The sequence below is a fragment of the Mustela lutreola genome, chromosome 14 (assembly GCF_030435805.1).
Source record: "Mustela lutreola isolate mMusLut2 chromosome 14, mMusLut2.pri, whole genome shotgun sequence".
Taxonomy (NCBI): domain Eukaryota; kingdom Metazoa; phylum Chordata; class Mammalia; order Carnivora; family Mustelidae; genus Mustela; species Mustela lutreola.
In genome coordinates, this window is record NC_081303.1 from 19,877,061 (window position 1) to 19,901,935 (window position 24,875).

General features: G+C 46.1%; 1 protein-coding gene across 4 annotated transcripts in view; it reads left to right on the forward strand.

The window, feature by feature from the left end:
• Positions 1-24,875, forward strand: part of RGL1 (ral guanine nucleotide dissociation stimulator like 1) — a 258,932-nt gene that overhangs the window by 193,071 nt on the left and 40,986 nt on the right. For all 4 annotated transcript variants that reach the window (XM_059147082.1, XM_059147085.1, XM_059147083.1 and 1 more), the window contains 2 exons: positions 5,110-5,187; positions 21,462-21,646. In XM_059147082.1, coding sequence (XP_059003065.1) covers positions 5,110-5,187; positions 21,462-21,646 — 263 coding nt within the window. The remainder of the gene's footprint in view (positions 1-5,109; positions 5,188-21,461; positions 21,647-24,875) is intronic.

The following is a 24,875-nucleotide window of genomic DNA, read 5'->3' on the forward strand; positions in this document are numbered from 1 at the left end:
ATCCCTCTTACTGATCTGTGGGATACAGTCCATAGTCGTAATCAAAGCTTCCTTGGTGTTCCAGACATCTGCCGGCTCTTTCACCCGTATCATTCTCCTGAGTCAAGGTCAGCTTCTGAACATTTTCCTCATACCTGACCTGTGTTCCCATGGGTCAGTTAAAGAAAACCGCCTTGAATGTTCATGGGCTGGGGTTTATTAGAGGAGCAGAGCCTCCCAGAGGTCCAGGAGTCAGCAGCTTCATGTGAGGTCCCGCTTTTCAGTCCTTCTTCCTCTCTGTTCTTTCATCCATCCCCAGTAAGTGGCTTCCTCCCTTCTCCTCTTTCCCCAGCCTTTCCTTTCTTTCCCCAGGAGATAGTATTAATTCATTCATTTAGCAAATGTATATTGAGTGTCCACTAAGAGCAGGCTCCATTGCTGCCTCAGGGGATGGGACAGTGAGCAAGGTAAGAGAATGAAACCCAAGTCCTCGCCATGGCCTGTCAAGCCTCATGATCAGTCCCTGTCACCTCCGCGCCTCATTTCCTTCTCTCCCTTTACTTACTCACTAGTGTTCTTGATGCTTCTCAAGCACATCGTTCTGCCACTGTGCTACGGCCTCTGCCACGGCTCCTTGCTCTGCGTAGAAGATGCTTTAGAGATCTGTAGAGCCCACTCGCCCACCTTCTAGAGGATGTTACCTCATCGTCAGGTTCACATCAGGCTTTGTCTGAATACCTCATGGGTGGGAGCCACTTTAGACTCCCCTTATTGTGTCTGATCACCCCTACCTGTTTTATGTTTCTCCATTGCACTTTTCACTCTCTGACTTATTATGTGTTAATTGATTATTATTTTATTGTCTACCTCCACTGACTACAGTGTCCACTTCCTGAAAACAGGGCCTTTGGTTTGTTCACAGCTGTATGCCCAGTGCTGGGAATAGTACCTGAACATAGGCCTTAATGGGGACTGAATGAGTAAAAGGATGAAAGATTGGTAAATAAATGCAAAGAATAAAGTTTCTGACCTCAAAGAAGCTATTATCTAGTGCATTGGGGCACATAAAATTAAGATAACTCGAGCTCATGTGATCTGGTAGTGACTCACAAGGAGACTGGGCTGTCTGACTGTCTGACTGTCACGGTTCAAATCTCTGCTCCATGTATTAGCTGAGAATTGAGGGCAAATTACCTCAGTCCCTGGGCCTCACTTTCTTATTTGTGAAATATGAATAATAATATCACATAGGATTCTTGTGAGAATTAAATGAAACCATTCTTATAAAGTGCTTAGTGCAGTACCAGGCACTTGGTCTGCACTCAGTAATTATTATCTGCTGTCGTTACTGGATTCAAGCGGAGCCGGAGAAGTTCCTCAGGATTACCGCCATCTTGGTCTGGAGTTACTGAGCCTTTTCTGTCAGGGAGCAAAAGTTCAAATGTCTCCCCCAACCAGAGAGACTGTCCCCGAGGACAACTTTATCTTAGGATTTCTTTGAACTGCAAATACTCCTGTCCTCCCTTCAAACACATATTAAACATTTCATTTGCTCAGATAGACTCCAAACAATAATATCTGTCCCCTCTGGAAATAACTGTTTCCTGTTTAAATATCAGCAACCAGTTAAACATTGTGGTTTTGTTTTTCTTTTTCCAGCAATTTTTAGGCCACGGTAAATAATTGCTGAAGACTGTACTTTAAGAGGCATCTGTAAATCTTTCTTTTGCCTCGTGATACAGGGGAAACCATGTCAAAAGTCATTCTGACAATCTGTATTTTAATTTAAGTTTTATGAGTTACCATTTAAAGACGACCAGTTGCTCATTGGCAAGCCTTTTTCAGAGATTGATGCTTTGATCTTAAATCCTGGGGAGACTTTGCAGAAATTGGAGGTGACGTTGTTGACAGGTTCATCTGTGGCTATTCTATTGCCATTAATTAAACACGCACACACACCCCTTTTATTTACTCCCCTAGAGTAAATGAATTGAATTTGACTATGGTTTTTGGTGGGAAGCTATGAGAGGGTCCGGGAAACATCAAAGAAATGCTCTTAATCTAGTAAAACTAACTCTTAAATGACCTAGCTTGAACATTAAAGAGTTCTTGATTCCAGTGTTGGTCTAGTTTCTTTTCTGTAAGGCGTTAATTCTCTCTAATGATTAGAAAAACGCAGGGGCAAATATCCATCCCCTCCCCATGAAATTCCAGAGGGTTACAGGCTCTTTAATTTTATCTTGCTTCTGAAGGTCTCCTTTGTAAAACCCTATATACATTTTTTTTTTTGCCTTTTCATACTGCTTATATTTTCAAGATCTCAGCTTTAAGATCTTAAAACTTTATTTCGTTTACATTTCAGTTTTAGAGTTTTGGATCACAGCTATCCTAAAGCTTTTTTTTATGATCCCAGAGTTGAGGAATGAAGACACAGACAGGTTAAGACACCGGTATAAGCAAAAAGCCAGATGGTGCCCTTGCAACAACAGTTGAGAAGTCTGTTTTCATGTCTGCTTAGGGAACCCCACCAGACCATTCATTTGCTCCCAACAAGTAGCCATCAGCGTGCCTTCTGGGTGCCCAGCATCATTGGAAGCACTAAAGAGTAGGAACAAAGGGGACAGGGATCCTGTTCTCATGGAGTTTATGTTCCAGCGCACAGTAAACACAGTAACTTAATTATACCGTATATGAGAATGTGCAGTACAGGAAAATAAAGCAGCGCTTTAGGTGTTGGTCTTTTTTTTTTTTTTTTTAAAGATTTTATTTATTTATTTGACAGACAGATCACAAGTAGGTAGAGAGGCAGGCAGAGAGAGAGGGGGAAGCAGGCTCTCCACTGAGCAAAGAGCCCGATGCGGGGCTTGATCCCAGGATCCTGGGATCATGACCTGAGCCGAAGGCAGAGGCTTTAACCCACTGAGCCACCCAGGTGCCCTTGAGTGTTGGTCTATGGAGGGTGGCCTGGGAGACCTCACCAAGAAAGTGACATTTGAGCAGAGCCCCGCAGGAGCCGCAGGAGCAGAGGGAGGTGCTGTTGGCCCCCCCGGGGGTGGGCAGGAAGAGGAGCACCGAGATTCTGAGTCAGGAGGATGCCCCGGTATGGTGAAGCAGCAGGGGGGCGGGTGAGGCTCAGGGAGGGTGAGCAGGTGCAGTAGACTCCATCAGAGGTATCAGAGCAAGTCCTTTAGGGCCCCGTGAGGCAGGCGTGACTTTTGCCTTTCTTCGGTGTAAAACGGGAGCCACGGGAGGGTTCTGAGCTGAGCAGTGACGTGATGGGATGCACATCGCACAGGATCGCGCTGAGCTGAAGCCGGGAGACTGATTTCCCACTGAAACAGCAGTGGCTGTTTCCCTGCTCTAGACTAAAGGTGGTGGTGGTTTGAGCCAGGGTGGAAGTGATGAGAAGTGTTTGGATTCAGGGTATGTTATAAAGGCAGAGCCAATAGGATTTCTCAGTGGATTGGGTAGAGACGGGACCATGCACGCGGCTGCACGTGCCTTGTCTTCTTGATGGTCCTCGCTGGTCTCAGAGCATCATCATCCAGCCTTTCTGGTCCTGATTAGGGATCTGTGCACCACTCTGGCGGCTGAGAGAAACATCCCTGGGGTCTTCCGAGCACACGCTCTGAGCAGATGGTGCCGGATTAATTAATGAGAGCGAATATTGCTCACCCTCATAAGTTGCTTGGTCCGTCTCGACAGCATCTGACTGCACCTGTCGCATCCCATTCTTGGATGCGACCTGGGATAGGTGCTCCTGTCATCCCAACCAGCAGCTCAGCTCCAGAGTCTGAGAAATGCAGAGCAAGAACAGCCGTCCCATTGTCGGATGGGCGGAAGGTGCAGCGGCTCCCCCAAGGCCCGCTCTTCAATGCGCCTGCCCTAATCTTCCGCACTCACATAAACCACAGATGCTGTTGTGAGAGGAGATGGAGACTGGTTCCCTGTGATGGTGGCCAAGGAGAGAGCCAGAAAATCTGTTCGTTTAGGAGAAGTTTCATTTCCCATCCCTGCCTTGCTCACATGGGGCTGAATAAATCTTAATCTGACTAAGTTCTTATCTCAGAAGCAGCGAAGGGTGGCCCTGGAAGCCCTCTAAGTAGCAGGTGCAGGCAGAATAAGAGGAATGGGGAGGGTGGAGGCCAGTGGAAAATAGGCTGGAGAGGCCAAGAAGTCCATAAGGCTGATGAGCTCAACAGAGGAGCAGGTGGATGGGAGGGGGCTGGTGCCTTGGGGTGCGGACTGGAACCCACCGGCATAGGGTGATAGGGAGACCAGATGGGCTGGCACTCAGTCAAACCAGATGGTGGGCTTTTATCTCTAAAAGGATTTGTAAATCCTAGGAACACGGAATATAAGGGTACTGGGGCCTTTAATCCCATTAGTAGAAGACAAAAGTGTTCTCTTTAAAAAATGTAAACCCACCAATTACAGAATTTCTATGATCAAAACTTAGGGACAGAGTACCAGCTTGCGAAACGCCAAGGCATCTCTGGATTCTTCACTGAGAGGAAGAGAAACTGCAGAAATCGTCAGGGTCAGGGCATTCATTATAAGTTAATAAAAAGACACCCCTTCGAGCAGTTCAAGTGTATGCTTGGAACCAAACAAAGTGTGATGCATTTGTATGCAGTAGGCTTGCTTACATGCAGAGCTGGAAGAACAGCTAACTGCAGTTGGGAACTGATTAATTATTCAGTAAACTTTGAGAAGGAGACACATTTAAAAATTTAAGCACCTATTGCTTTCTAAAAAGTCATCCTCCTGTGTCCCCTTGGGGTCTCCTTGGGGGTAAGTCCAGGAGGAGAAGGGTTATGGAAGTAATTCTTGACCCTCAAGCAATGGCTGAAACGAGGACTGAAGAACAGGATTTGTCTACAAACAGGAGAGCAGCTGTGGGGACGGGGAGGCCGGCAGCTGGGCAAGGTTTCCATTTCAAACACGAGATGACAGTTCCCATGTTTCACGAGTCATTAAAGAAAGAAATATTTATGAAATAGCATCAAAAAGTGATATGATGGGATATTAACTTAATGGTGTGGGAAAGCAACTCAGTTCCATTTCAAACATGAGATAACGGTTTCCACTTTTCAGGAGTAATTTGTTTGTTTGTTTTTATCTGTAAAGGTATGGAAACCTGACAAGTCCAAACTGTGAAGAAGATGGAAGCCCAAGTTCATCAGAGTCTAAGACGGTGATCCGGAAGTACGTATGCTTTTTCTATGTATTATAAGCTCTCAGTCAAGACTCATTACCCTAAAAGAATGTAATTTAGTAGAGCTTCTCTTTTTTTAAATTTCTTTTTATTGTTGCCATTTTCCCCCATAATGCGTAAAACCATAGAGTTATTTTTTGACCATCCAATGATAGTCATTTATTCATCCGGTAAAAATGTTTTGGGCACCCGTCATGTGCCAGGCCCTGCACTAAGGGAAACAGCTACCAACAAAACTGACTTCGGCCTTGTGAAGTGTGGATTTTAGCCGAGAGACGGTGCGTCCACACAGAAAGGCAGTGAAGGAGGGCAAAGGGACTAGATCCTGACGGAGAGGTTAATTCACGCAGGGTGCCAGGAAGGGGCTCTCTGATCTGGTGACACTGGAGCAGAGGCGTGAATGGGGTACAGGCTGGGCCTGGTGAATATCCGAGCAGGGAAAGTGTGGACGAAGCTGTGAGGCAGGAGCAGGAGGCAGACGGATGAGTGAGGCTGGAGCCGAGCGCATGAAGGGACCAGTGCTAGGGAATGCGATCCGGAAGGTGGTGGGGGTTCCAGATCACATGGGGACTTGAAGGCCCTGGGCAGGATGTTAAATTTTATCCTAAGGAAGATAAGCAGCATTTAGAAGGGTTTCGAGGAGAGCAGTGCTATGGCCTGATTAATATTTCAGAAGGCTTTCTCTGGCTCTACGTGGAAAACAGACTCTGGCAGCGGGATGGGGGACAAGAGCGGCAGCAAGGAGCCTGGTTAGGACCCTTGCAAGGATCCAGGCAGGAGATGCTGGTAGTGTAGGCTGGAGGAGGAGGTGGGGGAGGAGGTGATGGTAGTGGTAGTGGTGGTGGCATCCACCACAGTAATAGTAGTAATAGTAGTAAAAGTAGGAGTAACTTGTTGTAAGAAGAGCTTCTGCGGAGATCTTGAAGGTATTGCCGGAAGGTTGTACTGATGAAGTGGATGGGGCATGTGAGAGAAAAAGAGGCGGCATGGACACCTCCGAGGGTTGTGGTGTGAGTCACTGATGGAGCAGAATTTAGGTTTTATGAGATAGGAAAGGCTGGGGAGGAGGAGCAGGTGTGGTGGGCAGCACGTGTCAGTAATTTCATCGTAGACATACTCACTTTGAGACGATTGGCTAAATCTAGAGTTCAGGGAGAAGTCAGAGTGGGAGGCATAATCTGGGCATCCTTAAGTTAGACATGGTAGTTAAAGCTATGGGGTTGAGTGTGCCCCCCCCGTGGGAACAAAGGCTGTCAGAAGAGGAAGGTACAAAGTCTGAGCCTTGGTTCCTTCCAGTGTTCAGATTAGGAGGATAAAGGTCCAGCAAGAGGAGGCTGGGACAGAGAAGCTAGCGGGGAGCGAGAAGAAAGAAGTTGTGTCCAGAAGACAAGTGAAGAAGGAGTTTTGAGGGGGTGTGACCAACCATGTCTAACAGTGCTCAGATATCAAGTGAGAGGAGCCTGGGGAAAGACTCCTGCCTTTGTAACACATTGGTCCTTGGCCCACTTGACAAGTGCAGTTTTGGTGGATGGCGGTCTGGCTCAAGAGAAGACAGAAGTTTGGAAGAGAAATGAACTGGAGGATGATCTGGGGCAAAGGAGGGTTTTTTTCATCATATATGTGTTTGTTAAACCTGGGTGATGGTCGGGACACCTGGGTGGCTCAGTTGGTTAAGCAGCTGCCTTCAGCTCAGGTCATGATCCCAGCATCCTGGGATCGAGTCCCACATCAGGCTCCTTGTTCCGCAGGGAGCCTGCTTCTCCCTCTTCCACTCTGTCTGTCTGTGCGCTCGCTCTCTCTCTGTCTCTGACAAATAAATAAAAAAAATCTTAAAAAAAAAAAATTAAAAAAACCCTGGGTGATGGTTTAATCTGATGAGAATAATCTAGAAGACACTGGCAAAAAATCCATGGTGGGGGTTGCAGGCTGCTCTAGGAGTGATGTTCTTGAGTTGATGGGATATATGCCAGGGTGCTTGAAAGGTCTCTTACTAAGTATTCATCTTGGGGTCTGACTGACGAAATCCTTTCTTCAGAAGCCAGGGATGGGAAGGTAAGAAAATTGAGTATCTTTTTAAAGTCTTGAGAGAGGCAGTTTTATTATTTTGTTGGATGGACTGTAACCTTCTAGAAAAGCAAACACATCTGTGTAGATATTTGAATGTCAAAGCAAGATGTGTGGTGAGTGGAACTAATACTTTTATTCTTACAGGGCTTGGGGAGGCTTCTTGGAGGAGTTGACATTTCAGGGAGGGCGATGGTTTTGGTGGTAGAGCCATCCAAGCAGGGGAACAGTGGGACCGAGTCAGGGAGATGCATTTTGGGAACAAGACAGAATGCTATGGCCACTTCCTGATGGCGTGTGTACCAGGTTGAGGGGAGTTATAGAGACAAAGCTATTGTGAAGGGAGGTTCATTCTCCCAAGAGAGTAAGGGCCCTCCGTGGTAAGCAGGAGTCAGTCAGCCTGAATAGTTTCTGCAGGAGGGAAACAGTATCATCAAATAGGTGATGTGGGTTGGGGGGTGGACTTGATTGACAGACTTCTTACCTAGAGTGTGGTACATGGACCAGGAGCATCGGCACCGCCTGGGAGCGTGTTAGAAATGCAGAATCTCAGTCCTCACACAGACCTAGGTTAGAATCTGCGTTTCAGTAAGATCCTTGAGTGATTCCTATGTACTTTAAGGGTTTGAGAATCATAGGATTAGAGAGGTTTTGTTGTTAATTGTGTTTATCCCTGAAAACTTACTAAAATAATAATTTTTTGAAAAGAACCTTTTTATAATGAGTCTTTTTAAGCATCTACAAAAGGAGACTTGAGTCACTAGCTTGTCACATGTAGTCTCCCCCTGGGACCAGATTCAGAAATAAGTGTGTTGTTCTCCACAAACTTTGGAATTGAGTCAAATCTGGAGCTACCATTTAACCAGACACCTGAACACTCCAAGGAGGGTAACGGTCTGAAAAATATCCAGAGCTTTTCTGTTTCCCAGGGGGTGCTTTGAGATTAAGCAGGTTTCTGGGAAGTCGCACATTAAAGAAAATTGGTTTGTACCTTAGATGTGAAGAATTAAGCTCGTTATTTGAAAGTTCTATTATAAAACTTGATTCTACTTCATTGTACACCAGGAACAGTGTGATGTGGGTGAAACTCCAGGATAAGCTGTTGTAAAGGGCTTTCCAGTTTTAAGCATATGAGTCCTTAACAAAGAGCTTCACATAGAACTCCCCGGAGGGGGTCCGTCATCTGGGGACAATGGTCCTTTCCTAAAGCCTCACAATGAATTGGTAGAAAGTGCTTGACCCTTTTCCTCAGACCGACTTTGCTTTTTATAAAAAAATTATGCCTGCTGAAAATACGCCACTTTATCTTATAATGGGCTACTCTGTCCTACAAACACTGGAATGCTGAAATCCCTTCTCTCAGCTGACCTCTTTCTTCCTTGTGTTTTCCTTCTTTCGTATTGCTGCCTCCCCATCCTCCCCCATTTCTCCTTTTATTATTTTTCATCTCATTTCACCATCATCTGTTTGCTCTGTCAGACGTTGCCCTTCTCCTCATCATTTCTGCGGCTGGCTAGGGTCAGTGCTCTGTCTTTCTGAGAGGAAATCAGGGTAGCACCTTCTTCATTCCATATGTAACGTGTGGAAAATTCCTCCACCAATCCCAGAGCTCTGGCATCTGACCTGGAGCCATGACCAAAGGCCTCCTGATGGCTGATGTTTGTGTAGGAGATACGGCTCTATGGCCGTTCTCAGTGGGCTGGTTTTGTCCCCAGAAGATGTTTGGCAATGTCTGGAGAAATCTTTGTTGTCTTAACTTGGTGGGGGGATGCTATTGGCTTCTGGTAGATAGAGGCCAGGACTGTTGCCAGATAGTCTACATGCACAAAATACGGCCCTCCCGCAGAGAATGATCTGCCTCAAAGTATCTGTGGTGTGTAGGCAAGCTACACGGTGAGGACTGCAGCCCTCAAGTGAAAGCTGTCTTTACTTAGGAATACCAGATGTACATAAAAATAGGACCCTGCTTATTTGTGGGGGTGGGGGGAGTCCCAATGCAGAGGTGGTCTGGGAGCCAGCCTCAGAGAAGGCGAAGGGCCTTGAGTAAGGAGCCTGGAGAACTCAGATCAAGTCCCTCATCACTCACTGTCACTTTCCAGCCGTATGACCTGGTCACTTCACCTCTCTCTCACTTTCAGTTTGTTGACCCGAAAAATGAGTGCTCGGAATATAGGATCCCTGGCGGCCTTTCAAGTTTAATGGCCTCCAGGATAAAACTTGTTTAGGTTTCCTCTTTTCCAAAGTGAAAATGAATATCAGAAGCAGGGATCTTGGGGCGCCTGGGTGGCTCATTCGGTGAAGTGTCTGCCTTCAGCTCAGGTCAGGACACCAGGGTCCTGGGACCCAGCCTTGCATGGGCTCCCAGCTCAGCGGGGAGTCTGCTTCTCCCTCTTCCCCTCCCCCAGCTCGTGCTCTCTTATTCTTTCTCTCTCTGGAATAAATAAATAAAATCTTAAAAGAAGGGGAAAAAAAAGAATCAGAGATATGGCCCAAATAGTATACTGAATTTTTGAGAAGTCTCCTTGACTGCTTTTTTCAGTTGGGGGAATGGGGGCTGGGCCACTAGTTTCGATAAACTAGAAAACCAAAAGGGCTTCTTTGGCCTGCTCGTGAGTATTCGCAACATCATGGCGGCTCACTGCGCTTCTCAGTCCAGAGATGAGCTAAAGCATTGGATTGCGGGGTCAGGTGACGGGGCAAAATGCCAGTTGTTTTCCTTTGCCGTGAGTCTGTCTTCTTGTGATTTCAGGTGGGAAACAGGCGGCAGGAATTCAGTAACTTTCTAAGAAGTAAACATCCTGTTTTAGGGCAAATGCCTGCAGGGTTGCAGATGGGGTGCGGTGTGGGTGGGGAATCACTGGGAGGCTTAACCCTGACCAGAAAAATCCTCAACTCTTGTTTGGTTTTTCAGTTTTTAATGTAAAGCATAGAGCAAGGCTTACATTTCATACAGGGTCCCAAATCCCAAGATAACAGTCTTCCTTGTATTTCTAAATATGGATCTAATCAACCTTTCAGAGGATAAAAGAACTAAGAAAAAGGAGAATGGGGAAGTACAAATGGAACTGCCTAGATGAAAGATTGGCTTCTGGTGTCTTGGACCACAGCTGACGAGTGTTCTTCATGAATTTCAAAAAGTGTCAGATTGTGCTGTGACTCCCACTTGTAATTTCAGGCCTGAGTGTGCCCGGTTCAGGCTTTGTGCAATATCAGGGACCTTTGAAGTCATCTAGCCAAAATAAGAATTCCTTAAGTTGCTAGGAATGCAACTTCCAAGGCCTCTAGATGTTGGAATCTGCCACACAGTGATCTCTGATGTTAGCGCGAGACTGTTGTATATAATAAGGCATCCCGTATTTATTTCTACAATCCCTAAACTTGCCACTATTTGGAAATCAGGAAACTGACTTCCTGTGACAGGAGAAAACATCTCTGCCCACATCCATTCTACCTGTGCCCCTTTGCTCTTTCCTGCTGACACTTTTACATGATAAAATGCTGTCTATTTAGAATAACAAAATCAGAACCAGGTGGAAAAGGAAACTTTCCTTCCTGCAGATTTATTACAATCATTGAATTCAGAAGTGAGGAGAATGTAAAGGGATATTAACCATGCCGAAACCTGATACCATGAATCTTCATGCTTTAGAATGGATCTGAAATTAGACTATCTGTCTGTCTGTCTATCTTAGATACTTTAAAGCGGTTTAGGAGGTTTAAGACTCATCAGGAAATGACACTTTTTTCTTTCCTTTAATACTATTATTATAACGTTGAAAGAGTTCTATTTCCTTTTCTTTTATGGACTGTCTTCACTTCCCTTCTGGAGCGCTGTGTTTTGTTTTCTGAAACTCTTTACCACCGCAGTGCTTTCAACTGTTGAAATCATTCTGCTTTCATCTCTGTACATTCAGACGATATGAATGCCATTCTCGTAATCTTTTCCCAGAAGTTGCAAATAGTGACACCAGATTTTAGTCTGGTAAGGAATCAAATAGTGGTAATCCAAGACATTGGAACCACTTTAAAGGAAAGTGGGGTGAGTTAAAGAAGCCTGGCTGTGATTCCTTAATGCCCGAGAAACTTGACGGTGGAAAGTACTAAAAAAATCTTCCCAGAGAGTTTCCAGCGAACTCAAATACCCTACGAAGGCAGTGGGAGGAAATTAATCTGGCTATTTTAACAAAAATGGGGCAAAGAAGGGGGTAAGGAACAGAGCAAAAGTAAGATCTAAAACTTGAAATTTATTTATTTTTAAAGATTTTATTTATGTATTTGACACAGAGAGAGAGATCACAAGTAGGCAGAGCAACAGGCGGGGGCAGGGGAAGCAGGCTCCCTGCTGAGCAGAGAGCCTGATGCAGGGCTCCATTCCAGGACCCTGAGATCATGACCTGAGCTGAAGGCAGACACTTAACTGACTGAGCCGCTCAGGTGCCCCTAAAACTTGAAATTTAGAAGAATGAAAGGCTATAAGGTGAAAGGAGCATTTCTAAAAAGTTAAAGTGGGATGGAGGAAGAACTGGAAAAATTATACACAACGTACAAGAACCTGGCATTGTCTTTAAAATGCCCATACTGAACAAGGAAAAGTGTAAATTATCGTCCTAAAAGTCATTGAAATCTTGAATCAGAATTGCGTGTTTAAGGGAAGAAAGTAGGTTCCCAAAGCAGAAATTCGTTTTCTAAAAATTCCGGAGAAGTGAAACGTCGATGGTCAGTGGTTCAGAAAGAAAAATCAGCGACTTAAGAATCTCTTGGGGTTCTTGAAGTGTCAGAGAAAGGCAAACAGGCCACCCGACCGGACCCTGTCATTGACTGACCCTGCAGCCCAGCTGGGGATGACAAGGTGATATCGCTGTCACCAGCCTGGCCTGTGCCTTCGGCTGCAGTGTATGGTGCGCTTACTAGCGTGAGGCCTTCTGCTGGGGGCCTTGTGTCTTCCTTTACCGTCACAGATTTGCTGTGAGATGTTGGCCTCATTGTATCAGTGTGTAAATGGAAGCTCCAGAAAAGTATCATACACACTTTGACTAACGTCAAGCTGCTGGTTAAGCAAACCCTGGTCAGACCAGGGTTCAAATACCAGCGAACTCTGGTATTTGAACTCGGGTCCAAGGCGTGGGCTTCTCACCATTTTGTTCTTGGACGTCCCATTTCACAAGAGCATCAGAATCTCAGGTGCCTTTCCAGGCCACATCTGTCTAGATCACAGTTCCCAGTCGCCACCAGAAGTCTACGAAGAGCTAAGGCATATTATCACCATCGTGACGGGTGTTGTAGTGTGTTAGCCTCCTGACATCTCGTAATTTGGGATCATTTTCCTTGCCCTGTGTTGTTTTGCCTGGCTTTACTACTGAATGAACACCCTGAGCCAGGTCCCTAGACAGCTGTTAGAAATGGGGAAGTTGGGCTTGTTTCCTGGGGAAGGAGATGGGTTGTAGGATGTGAGGAAAGAAGAAGGAAGACCGATGGGTCAGGCCCGTGGGTCTCAGTGCCTGCTTCCTGTTCTTGGAGCCTGGCCACGTCTTTCCTTCCCAACTTCCCAACTTCCTCCATTCTAATGGTGCAAAATGGAGAAACCCTCAGCAGTTTTTTCATTAGAGGACCATTTATAACATAAAAACGCCTGCCTCAGATGGTGAGGAATTGGAGAATACAGAGCTACAGAGGTCCTTGAGAAGCTGTTTGGGTTGGAGTGGCAGTACCCTTTGTAATAGCAATAGCTAGAATTCACTGATGCTTAGTAGGGATAGTCTCTGTATATCCTTTCATGATTCCCATAATAACATGATGTATCTTACACGTGAGGGGTCTGAGACAGAGGTTAAGGAGCATGTCCAAGGTCGCACAGGGAATCAGGGAAAACTGGGATTTCAACCCACGCCTTGCCCTCTACACTCTGGCCTCTGCTTCTTTTCCCTGTGATAAAAATGAGATATTTTCTCTTAAGAATTTAGGTCAGACTTTCCTGTTCATGCTTTTTTCTTAGAATTAAGATGTTTGTCTTTTCTTTTCCTTTTTTTAAAAAAGATTTTATGTATTTATTGGAAAGACTGAGAGAGAGAGAGTCTGAGCAGGGACAGGGGGAGAGGGTAGGGAAGCAGGCTCCCTGCTAAGCTGGGAGCCCGACACGGGGCTCAAGCCCAGGACCCTGAGATCATGACTTGAGCTGAAAGCAGATGCTTAACCAGTTGAGCCACCCAGGCATCTGCTTAAGATGTTTTCCCACGACAGTTTTAGATTTGTGTAAGGACTGAACAGTTAGTACAGCAGAGTGCCCGGATGTCCCCCTCACAGATTCCCCTGTGATTCTTACATGACTATTGCGTGTTTGTCACAATTAACAAACCAGGATGGCACATCATTAACTGATGTCCGGAGTTTACTCACATTTCCCTACTTCTACCTCATGCCTTTTTTCTGTTCCAGAATCCCACCCAGGATACCACATTACATTTAGTTGTCATATCCACCTGCGTTCCTCTTGGCTGTGACAGTTTCTCAGACTTTTCTGGGTTTCAATGACCTTTACGGTTTTGAGATCAGGTATATTATGGGATACCCCTTTATTGGAATTTTTCTCATAACTACACTGATATTTTTCTCATAATTAGACTGAACTTATGAGTTTTTGAGAGGGCTATTACAGAAGTAAAATGCCACCTCATCACATGATATCAAGGATTCCTACTGTCAGTATGATTTATGACTGTCCTTGGCCTCGATCGCCTCCCTGGGGTAGTAGTTTTGTGATTTCTGCATGGAAGACATCGTCCTACACAACCATGTTGTTGGAAGGAAGTCAGAGTGTACAGCCCCCGGTTAACGAGTGGGGGTTGTGCCCCCCCCCCGGGAGGGTAAGCTATCTAATCAATGTATTGGGGAGACTTCTGCATGGGAGATTTGTTTCCCTCATCTATTAATTTATTTAAAGATTTTTATCAGTTTAGACTCGGTGAGTAAATATTTTTATGCTTTGGATCATAATCCGATGCCAGTTTTTTGCTCAGATTGTTCCCGTTTAGGCCTTTGGGAACTCTTTTGATTGATTCGTATGTCACTTTGAGAGGTGTTTCTGTTGTTGTGGGTATGTTCTGTTGTTCAAGCCCTTCTGACCTTCCGGCACAACAAGGTGCTCTGGGCTCATCTTGTATGTTTCCGGCCCCAGGCCCGGAACCAGCCATTTCTTCAAGGAAACCTGATTCTTTTCATGGCAGAATGAACGGTACTGGCAACCAGGATCCTAGGTGCACTCAGTGCTGCTGAGCTGTCATTTCTTCTTAGCCCTCTCTGCCGATAGGACTAGGAGATTTATGTTTACTTGAATTATGAAATACACATCTCTAGGAGTATTTATATATAACCATCTGTATCTATATTATGTTAAACACAAATTCTCACTGATGTCCAGCTCTAATCCATGACCGCATAGATGGCTCTAGCCTGCTCCCCTTGCTTATTTGGAAGTTCCCTCTGTGACAGCGAGAACAGTGGTGGCCCCCGTCTGCCATGCATTTGCTTAGTTGTTCAGCTCCAGGAGACTTGGTGGGCTGTATCGGGGTTGTCGGCTCATTACCTGTGGGAAACAACTCTATCGAGTAGAGTGCGGTGCTTATGTGCAGTTCCGTTTGCCTCTAGTCCTTTGATAGAATGCCCTTCTTAACAAAAATAGCTAGTATTTTTTGAGCACTCATCGTGTCCTAAGAACTCTTCTAAATATTTAGTATGTATTAGCTCTTGGCCTCCCAGTCCTATGAGGAGGCATCCATTATTGTGCCCATTTTCCAGGTGAGGAAGCTGAGGCATACAGAGGCTAGCTCGCGGCTAGTGAGCCACAGAACCAGGGCCCCAGCTGGGCACTCCAGAGACTGTTCAGCCACATTGGCTGAGCTGCTCATGAAAAAGCAGGCATTTCAGAGCTCCCTTAGTTTCTTTTCCTTTTCTAATGGAGCGCAGACTCTGGCACACCAAGTAAGGTTGGTGATACGGGGTTAGGTCTGTGCACGATGAATTCTCTTCAGTTTCTGTAAATTTGCCTTCAGATGCCAGGGCCCGCGCATCTAGTGTGGGAATAAAGGACAGGTGTGTAAACACTGCTGACGTTGGGTGATTGGTTTCGGGCTCATCTCCTCCCCGTCTGGGCACTTCCCGACCCACATGTACTCGGTGTGTCTGTGTCCTCGCTATCACGGTCTTCCTCCTCCTCCTCTCCTCACCTCGGAGCTTTTTCCCTTTCACTGTCTCCTGGCCCGTTACTGGCTTCTGTGCTCTGTCCTTGCTGCTGCTTTGCTCTGATCTGGTCCTCTCTGCACCGATTTCCCTGAGCCTCTCGGCATTCCTCTCTCACTTTTCCTCCCAGCCTTCTAATCCCTGCTCAGCCTCTGCACCAAAAAATGCACAACGGAAAATGTAAAAGAAAGCACTGCAAGATGACCTTGACAAGAGCAGATAGTCGTATTTCCATCTTCTCCAGGCTTTTTCAGAAAAAAAAGAGACACTGATTCTCTCTGCCTCCCTTTGTTCTTTCTTGTCAGGGAAACCATCTTTCCAAGGGTCTCCGAGGCAGCCTCGCTCCGGCAGCCTTCTCTGAAAAGGAAAACCTCCGTGACTAGGAGAACAAGGTGGAGGGGTCTAGCTCAGAGTCGGTGTCAAGGTCACTTGCTTCCTTCCCCTGAAGAGCAAGGTGCAATGGCTCTCACCCTCCGGGCTTGGCAGTGTCACCTGCCACATTAATTCAAAGGCCTACCCTCCACAAAGATTTTCTTATCATCTATCTGTATAGGAAAAGATCCAGTTTTTGGAGAATACCTTAACATAGAAAAAAAACATTTTGCTGCCTTTGAAAAAAAATGATCTCAGATTGATTTCTGGGGAGAGAAAAGAGCTCTAAATGGACAGGGTTACCCATTTTGTCCTGACAGTCCTATTTCTTGGCTTGGAGGTTACACATCAGGGGAGAGATGACTTCGTATTTTGAAAATTTCTAATTAAGCCTTTTACCAGTTGTAGAATATTTTACAATGGGATTTTAATATGATTTAGTACCTGTGCATTCAGATCCCTGTATGTATTTAAAAATCTGTGGTTCTAGCATCCTGGCAGACTAGACACTTACCTCGGGCAGCCCAGTTACTCTGCACTCAAGGCCCCCATGGCAGCTCATAGTTCTGTACTGGTTCCTTGTCCCTCTCAGCGAAGGCATCTGTCTCCTGTTTTCCAACCAGGTATTATTAAGTGTGATTTCTGTTTGGCTAAGAAGTCAGATGAGTATAGCAAATCTCACCGTGGTGCGTTCCTCGCCTCTCTTCCTATTCGTTAAACAGGGCTTCTGTGTGTCCCGTGAAACTGTTTTGCCCTCTCTCACCTCAGGATCTTTGCTCATGCTGTTGCCACTGAGTCTTCACCCCAGTAACTCTTTTATACCTAAGATCTCACTGAACATTGTCTCCTAACTCCTTCTGTGGGATCCCTGTTGTGACGTCCGTCATATACATGGTTCTTGTGAATATGGAAACAAAGGGCACTCGAATACTGTTAGTGTAATTAGTGAATTAATTCTCCCCATGGGTCTGTTTTCTTAAAAGTAGAAGCCTTAGACACTGTATCTGTCAGTTCCACACATGGATGTCTGAGCATGTCCTCCTGTCCCTTAGAGACCATTGTGGTAGGTTGCAGACAGTGGCCAGGATGGCTTGGGGTAGAAAAAGCAATCCTGGTCGTCCCGTTGGCGGTCATTTTTGGGATCCTGCCCTGGCCACCCACCCAGCATGCTTCCTTGGGACCGAGGGTGTGTGGCTGTGGCTCTGTAATACATTAAAGATGACTTCGGAAAAGGAGGTCACGTACTGCCTTTCCTCCTTACTGAGTTTAGATTAGTTCGCAGTCATGATCTTTCCGCTTGGTCTCAGAAAGCACTTCTTCAGTCATCACAGGTCATTCAAGAAGCACGTCTTGCAGTTTGTATTAGAGTTTGGGGTCCCTGAGTTGATCTGTCCCAAGGAGGGTGCCTTAGGTGGGGTGTGTGTTCGTGTGTGTGTGAGCACACATGTGCGTGTGTGCACAAGTGCAGGCTCTGTTCCCAGTGACTGTCTTCTTGCAGCAGGCCTGGGGCCACATGTGTTGTACCACAGTGCGGATTCCGAGTCTTCCTTTCTGTTCTAGGTAGAGGATTCTTTGAGTGATGTCCGTGAGTGCTGACTGATTTTCACTGAGCTCTTTTACCTTTAGTTTCTTCCTCTCGTGATTATGGCAAGTAGTTTTAAGACTGCCACAGCCACGTTTCTCTTTAGGTACCTTGAAATGTCTGCATTGCCCTGCTGTCAGGTGAACGCACTGAACAGTGTCAGGGAGCTGCAGGCAGGTGTTGCTGCATCTGTCCGCCAGGGAGGGGTCAGTGGAGTTGAGGGACCCAGCCAACTCCCTTTGTTCACAGGTGGCACAGCTGGGACCCATCTCAACTGGTTTTTCCCCTTCAGCCTCCTTCCTCGTTCTGGTGCAGAGCCAAGGAACCTCTCTAGCTTACCAGTCACACCGTTTCTGTAAATTTATGATCTTAAACCAGATTTCCCTTTCCTTCCCAAATAATCAATTCTGGTTGGGACCTAAGTTCAGTCTCAGGGGTGGAGCCACAAGGGGTGAGATGGAAAGGCGTTGGCCAGCAATCCCGTTGGCCGCCATGATTGTGTGATGTTGCTTTCCTTTTGGAAATCTTAAATGTTTCGCATTTTATCTGCCTTATAGTCTCTCAAGAACGGGAAGTTTCTTCCCAGGACTGGTAAACATAAAGCTACTGTGAGCTTTGGGCACGTGTCCAGACCTTTCCAGAAAACCTCCCTTCCTGGCATGCTGATAACCACCCTGCTGATAGGAGGGCAGGGGTCTGCCGCGTGTGGTATTGTGCTGTTTGTGAGTTTCTTTCTCTTCCTTCTTCCTCCCCCTCCCCTCCCCTTCATTCCTTCTTTTCTGTGAAAATGCTTTTTCGAGTCAAGTCAGTGTCTGGGTCTGTAATGAGCTCCCAAAGTCCTCTTAGGGTAAGCTGCGGGCACTGTCGCAAAGGGTAGAACGAATAGATTACCAGAGCTATTGAAAACATCAGACTGAGGAGGACGGAATGTGCGCCTAAAGGCAAGTCTGATCTGGACTCGAGTTCCTCTTTAGAACTCCCCCAGCCCTTCCAGGCTGCAACTTTCCATGAGGCCAAGCTCTAAATACTGTGTCCCATAGAAGGAACGGAAGTACTCAGAGATGTAAACAAGTATACACATTTTGTAATCGTTTGTGATTGTGAGAACATGAAAATAACTTGAATATGTGCACGCTAGTAGAAGAACGCGAACATTAATGATGATGTGCCCATGCCGTGGAATAGTACATGTAACTCTGGGAAACAGGTAGATCTCGAGGCAGTGAATGGTGAGGTGTTTCATACTGTTTTTTTGGCACTTAGATGTTTCATCCTATTCAGTGGGGAAAAGAAAATCCATGTTGGCTTATAAATACATAGTACATTTATTAAAGTATATATACATATCCACTGAAAAGTCTGGAAGGATATAGGAAGCCTGGGTGGCTCAGTTGGTTGGACGACTGCCTTCGGCTCAGGTCATGATCCCGGAGTCCCGGGATCGAGTCCTGCATGGGGCTCCCAGCTCCATGGGGAGTCTGCTTCTCCCTCTGACCCTCTCCTCGCTCATGCTCTCTCTCACTGCCTCTCTTTCAAATAAATAAATAAAATCTTAAAAAAAAAAAAAAAGAAAGAAAAGAAAAGTCTAGAAGGATATACTCCAAACTGTTAATAGATAGTCCTGGAAATGGGATTAAAATGAAGAGGATGTAGGTATTTTGTTGTTTTAGTTTATATGTATTTGCAATATTTACTTTTTTGCAATAAAGAATCAGCTTTGTGATTTTAAAACTAATAATTATGGGAGGCCAAGAAAGCAATGAATTGATATCTTTTCCTGTCTGACTGTTACTTGTGATTCTGGACTTCTGCCTTGGTTTTCTTTTAAGTTAAGAAACCGAGGAGTCACTAGGGTCATCGCATCGCCGGTCTTGTCAGGCGGAGGCTCTTTTTTAGTTTTATTGATTGATACGAATTATCTTCCCTCCATGACTGTTCTTCCATCGGTATCATTGGAAGAGTATCTTCTCCCTGAAGTATTAAATATTAAATGAGTAGTTCTTCTCATGAAATCAATTCACCCTTCTTTTGAGCAGGACAGAAGTGTCTGTGAGAATCAATGTGATGGAGATAGAGATCAGGTTTTCCTGCCCTCCCGGCTGTGCGCAGCTGCGTGCCTACCCCGGTTCCGGGCTCGGTGCTTGCCAGCCAGGAAGAGAAGGAATTCACAGAAGAAAGTCTCCTTCCTTATAAAAATGATTAGAATGCCACTTCGTTGTCTTCTTTAATTCATGATACTCATCCTTTGTGAAGAGAAATAATGAATGCTTTGTGTGGGCTCTCAGAAAGGAGAAGTCCATCAATTTTTGGGGGGAGGGTGATGAGGGTTTCGCTGGGTGAATGGCGAGGGGACACAAGCGTGGATACGTAACAGATAAAGCAACAGGCGAACCGGGCATCGCAGGTCCACTGACTAGAAGTGGTTTTCGTTTACTTGGGTTTTCCTTTAATCCCCATATTAATTTCTTCGAACTTTTTGGAAGGGAGGGAAACTTTTGTTTGGCTTCTTATTTAATCTGGACTAAAGATTAAGAGCGTATTTTAATCATTTCTGTGGCTTTAAATTCCAGCATTTATTTGATGGCTTTCTGTCCCCTGCTTCCGATGTACACATGTGACTATTACGCCTCCAGACACCTTCATGTCCTCGTTAGTAAAGTGACACTATCCATAGCAGTGAAGACAGTTAGTAAATTTATTTTTCTTCTCTTGGCACTCGACTTCCAGAAGTGGAGCATTGAATTGGCTTTAGCTGTACATATGCCTGGATGGTTGTCGAACTCCATGGTGGGAAACTGGGACGCGTGGAATTTAGACACGCCCGCAAAAGACACGCCCGCAAAAACCCGACCTGCAGGCCCACGTACTTGGATAATATCACCTCGTGGTCTCTATAGTTTGTTAGTTAAGTAAACAGTTTGTTTGAAGTATGCTTAAGTGATCATTTAGAAAGGTGCCAACATAGGGTCTTCAGCTAAAAGAAGGTGTCCTGTCACTGTCAGTAACACCTGGATTAATTTCTAGCCCCTGTCACCTGCAGCCATTGTCAGTGCATTCACCTTAGCAGTGGGGGCGGCTGGTCAGCACAGAGGCAAAGTACTGTGTTTGTGTCTTACACAGCCCAGCACGTCCTCTTTAAAGATGAAACGTAGAGTCACAGCACTCAAGACTTTTATCCTTTTTGCCAGTCAGCTGTTTGTCTGTTCCCCTGGCTGAGGGGCTGCCCCTCACGTAAAGACAGCATACCCATGTTGTTGGTAGCGCGGCGGGGCGGGAGTGGGGGGCGGATGGCCCTGGCTCGTCGTGCCCCGGCCCTTGTCTCACCTGACACAGACCCCAATGAGCCATCAGAGGGAATCACCTTCATGAGGTCTGTGCATCTCCACATTTTCTCCCTTACCTTTTGGAGACCCCCCCCCCCCCAATAGGGACTGTTTCTCCTATAGTCTCCTCTTGTAATTTAAGAAGCAAAAAGATAATTTGAGGAGCTTGTTTTTTTGGCACTTAGACTGAAATCCTGGGAATCTTTGTAAAATTAAATAAGTTGCTTTTATCTTTTCCCAACGTAGGCACTTCCTGTCAGTAGACAGATTTCAGGCCCATTGTCACTCAGTGATTTCCTAAAATGTTAGTCCGGTTGATTTTGTGGTCACTGACTTGAGTGAATCCAGAATTGGAAACACATAATCTCACTCTCACAGATTGCTTTGAAGTCCCTTCAGGACTCACTAAATCTTCTTCCACATGTCCCCCCACCCCCACCCAGTGCAGTGTTTTCCAAAGTTGATAATTTGATGGTCCTTTGTCTTTTTGGAACTTACCGGGCCACTTAAAACAATAAAAATGGAACCAGCTTGTTTTTCAGTGCTTTAACTTCATTGACATTACCAATGAATTCTCTGTTGACCCCAAGTCCCATGGGGTGTTTCTGGGTGAGGCCACAGTATCCAGGCCCTGTTTGGAGTCCCCATAGCCCAAAGGTGGGTGAAGTGACTGTCCCTTTCTCTTTCTCAGTGCCATCGCCTCCATCCTGAGGGCCTGGCTTGACCAGTGCGCAGAGGACTTCCGGGAGCCCCCTCACTTCCCTTGCTTACAGAAACTGCTGGATTATCTCAAACGGATGATGCCCGGCTCTGATCCAGAGAGAAGAGCACAAAATCTTCTTGAACAGTTTCAGAAGCAAGAAGTGGAAACTGACAGTGAGTACTTGCTTGGTTCCAGAGAACCAAGCTAGATTCTAATTCTGCAGCCTCCGTGTTGAAGATAGGTTCTCTTTATCCTTTTTTTTTTTTTTTTTTTTTTTGAGGCTTTTATTTAGTTGTTTGAGAGAAAAAGAGAGGGAGAGAGAGAATGCAGGAGAAAGGGGGAGAGGGAGAGAGAATCTCAAGCAGACTCCTCACTGAGCGCATAGCCTGATGTGGGACTCGATTTCATGACCCTGAGATCACGACCTGAGCCAAAACCAAGAGTCGGAGGTTTAACGAACTGAGCCACCCAGGCACCCCACGCTGTTTTCCCTGTACTTGATGAATGACCTCAGTTTGTCTCAGAGAGACGAGTTGCTGGGGAATTGGCGGTGGGTAAAAATTCTAAAGTTTACCAAAGTGCTAATTACAGAGCCTCGGACTTTTAGAGCCAAGAAGGAGATTTTCAAGACCACCTAGTCTGGTGCTCTCCTTTTATAGAAGAGGAAGCTGGCTCTGAGAAGCAAAGTGATTTCCTTGGGTTTCTCCTAATACCATAAAGAGGATCTTTTACCTTCTCTTGTCAACATGTCCCACGCTGAACTTGATTTTGCTTTTTATTCTCTGCCTCCTGGCTCCCCAGCTAATTAATGGAAACCCCTCACAGCCACCCCCATTCAGCAGGCAAAGAATGAAATCTGGTTGTGCTCCTGCCCTCAGAAGAGCTCAAAAAGGCCCGAAAAGGTGTTTCTCTGTCAAGCTGGAAGACATTGCCGTCACTGAGCATCACTGATGGCCTCCTCAGAGGAAGTTTCTGTGGCTGTTTTTTCCTATTGGAGGAACTGACTGCCTGGTTCCAAGGACAAAGGAAGGGCCACCACTGCAGGTCGTGGGCCGCTTGACATTATCTTTGAAGAAAGTCAGAGCGAGGTTAGGACAGGCTTTCAGCCTGACGATTTATTCCCCTCGCTGGCCTGCTGGGTGTTGGTTGCCATGGCAGCTGACCCACTTGGAGCTTTTGACAGGCATTTCCCTGAAGTGACACCCGATTTCCTCCGTGAGGGAAAGGAAGCGGTTCCTCACGACCGATAAGGGAAGCTGCATCGGTGCCAAAGAAAATAACCTTCCATTCCCAGCAGTACCTGTGGAATTGTTTCTCGTTTGGGGGATCCGAGCAGGGGGAAAACGCAATCACATCATGAGAAGCCGACTGCCAAGTACTCTGTATCTCAGATGACTTCATCTTCCGGGAATGTTGGAATACCAGGGGCACTCCTCCAGCTGCCGGACCTCCGCTCCCTTCAGGGCCTCCCTGCCTGTCTTTGAGCCGGAGTGGAAAATGCTGTGAGAGAGCCCAGCTCTCCCCACTGGGGCTGCCCCTGGCTCCGGGCCTAATTGGGGAACCGGTGGGACCAGTCGTTCATTGTTTCCGACCCAGCGACTGGAAGGCAGAGCGCGTTTGGCTGAGACAGGGGAGAGGGAAGTGCCTGACTTTGGAGAGGCTTTCAGGCAATGCTCACAAATGAGTTTTTCCTGAGTTTGGAAAATTTTAATCAAGAAAGCTCTAAACTTTGTTTATTAAGTCCAGGGGTCGTTTGTGAAAAGGGGTTTCAGGAGCTTGGTTCTTTGGGGCACATTTTGCCCAGTTTCATGCTGGTGAAAGCAAAAGTTCGCCTACCTTGTTTTCGAGTAGTAAAATTGTGCTCGGAGTTTTTACTTCCTTACCTCTGGAAGAGAGCCAAAAGCAGAAACAGTGAAGGCGTGGCCTCGGGCCCAGAGAGAAAGGACAACATAATCTTCACCCACAGGCACATCCCGGACACATATAGGTCACTGGGAGCGTTCGTTGGGTGGATGAGAGGATCTGACCTTACCACACATCCTCTTGGGCTGAAGTGGGTCAAACCTCTGCATTCCAGAGCCACTGGGACAGAGCAGACAGCAGCTAGCAAGAGGGATGGGCGGCCCATTGTGAATATTTGGGATTTCAGATTTCTTCCACCGCTGAATCAGAGAGTACCCCCAGAGCTGTGTGGAGGCAGAGTGGTGAAGTCATAGGGTTTTAGCTCCTTTAGCTTGTGCCTGCTTGTGCTTTAGAATCCAGAGGCAGGCAGCGACTCCCTCCTGCCTTCTCCAGTCATAACCCAAGCCCACTGGCATCAATACCTTTAGCTCAGCCTTGGTGGGGAGGGGACTGTGTGGGGGGGCATCCTTAAATCCCATGCCTGACGCTGGAGTTGGCAAGCACCCCTGTGGTGTTCTGATGGGGGATGATGTATGGTCACTGTTAGCACCCCTTTCCCCCTGGAAAACCAAGAAGAAAAGGCCATCCCAGCTTGACCCAAGATACGTCAAAGTCTTACTCTATAAAGAAAAAGAGAAAAAGCTTAAAATGTAAACATCCTAGGGGAGTAGTAACACACTGATTTACATTTCTGCCAAGATATAACTGAATGCAGCTAGGTTTTTTGCGCTTTTTTTTTTCTTTTCTTTCTTCCTTTTTTTGGCGAACAAGGAGTGTGAAGGGGATGAGGTAGGGGATGAGGTTGGAAAACAACCGGGAATTGGGAAAGGTTCCAAGGAAGGGAAGCTCGGGTTCAGGTTCAACGTCATCCATTTCCACAGTCTTTCAGAATGGAGCCTGGAGTTCCTAGTCCGTGGGCTGAGTCCTTCAGCTTTTGGTTTGGAATCCAAGCAGTTATTATAGTGATTTTTTTTTCTCAGTTCTTCAGTCTATGTCCTGTGTAATTGGCTAATTGTGCATCTTATTGGTCATAGGGCTCAGGTGAATTTAGTTTCAGGCTATTCTACTTCACACATCCTTAACTTTAGGTAGGAGAGTGAAAGCTGCTCCAAACATCTTGAGAATTCTAACAACTTTCTTAGAATTCTGGGGACTTCATCAGCATTTCTGACATCGGCACGGCCCGTTCTACTTCCCGTAGCCTGGCCTGCTTTCATGCCCCGTCCTTCCAGGCTTCTTGTTATAAATGGCCAGTGATTATGAATGGCACAGTTGGGACTTAGGAAGTGGCTTGATGGGTCCTTAAGCTGAGGGGAGGGTATGAGAGAGCCCAAGATGAGAGAAACCCCCAGAATGTAGCCCAACTTTGCTTCTCTAGACTTTGCCTAATCTGGCTATGTCCTGGGCCTAAGAATCTGGTTTATCAAAGGCATAACATGAGGCCTCTGAACTTAATAAAGAATCTACAAACAGAGAGTAAGCAGACCTCCATTTCACTCG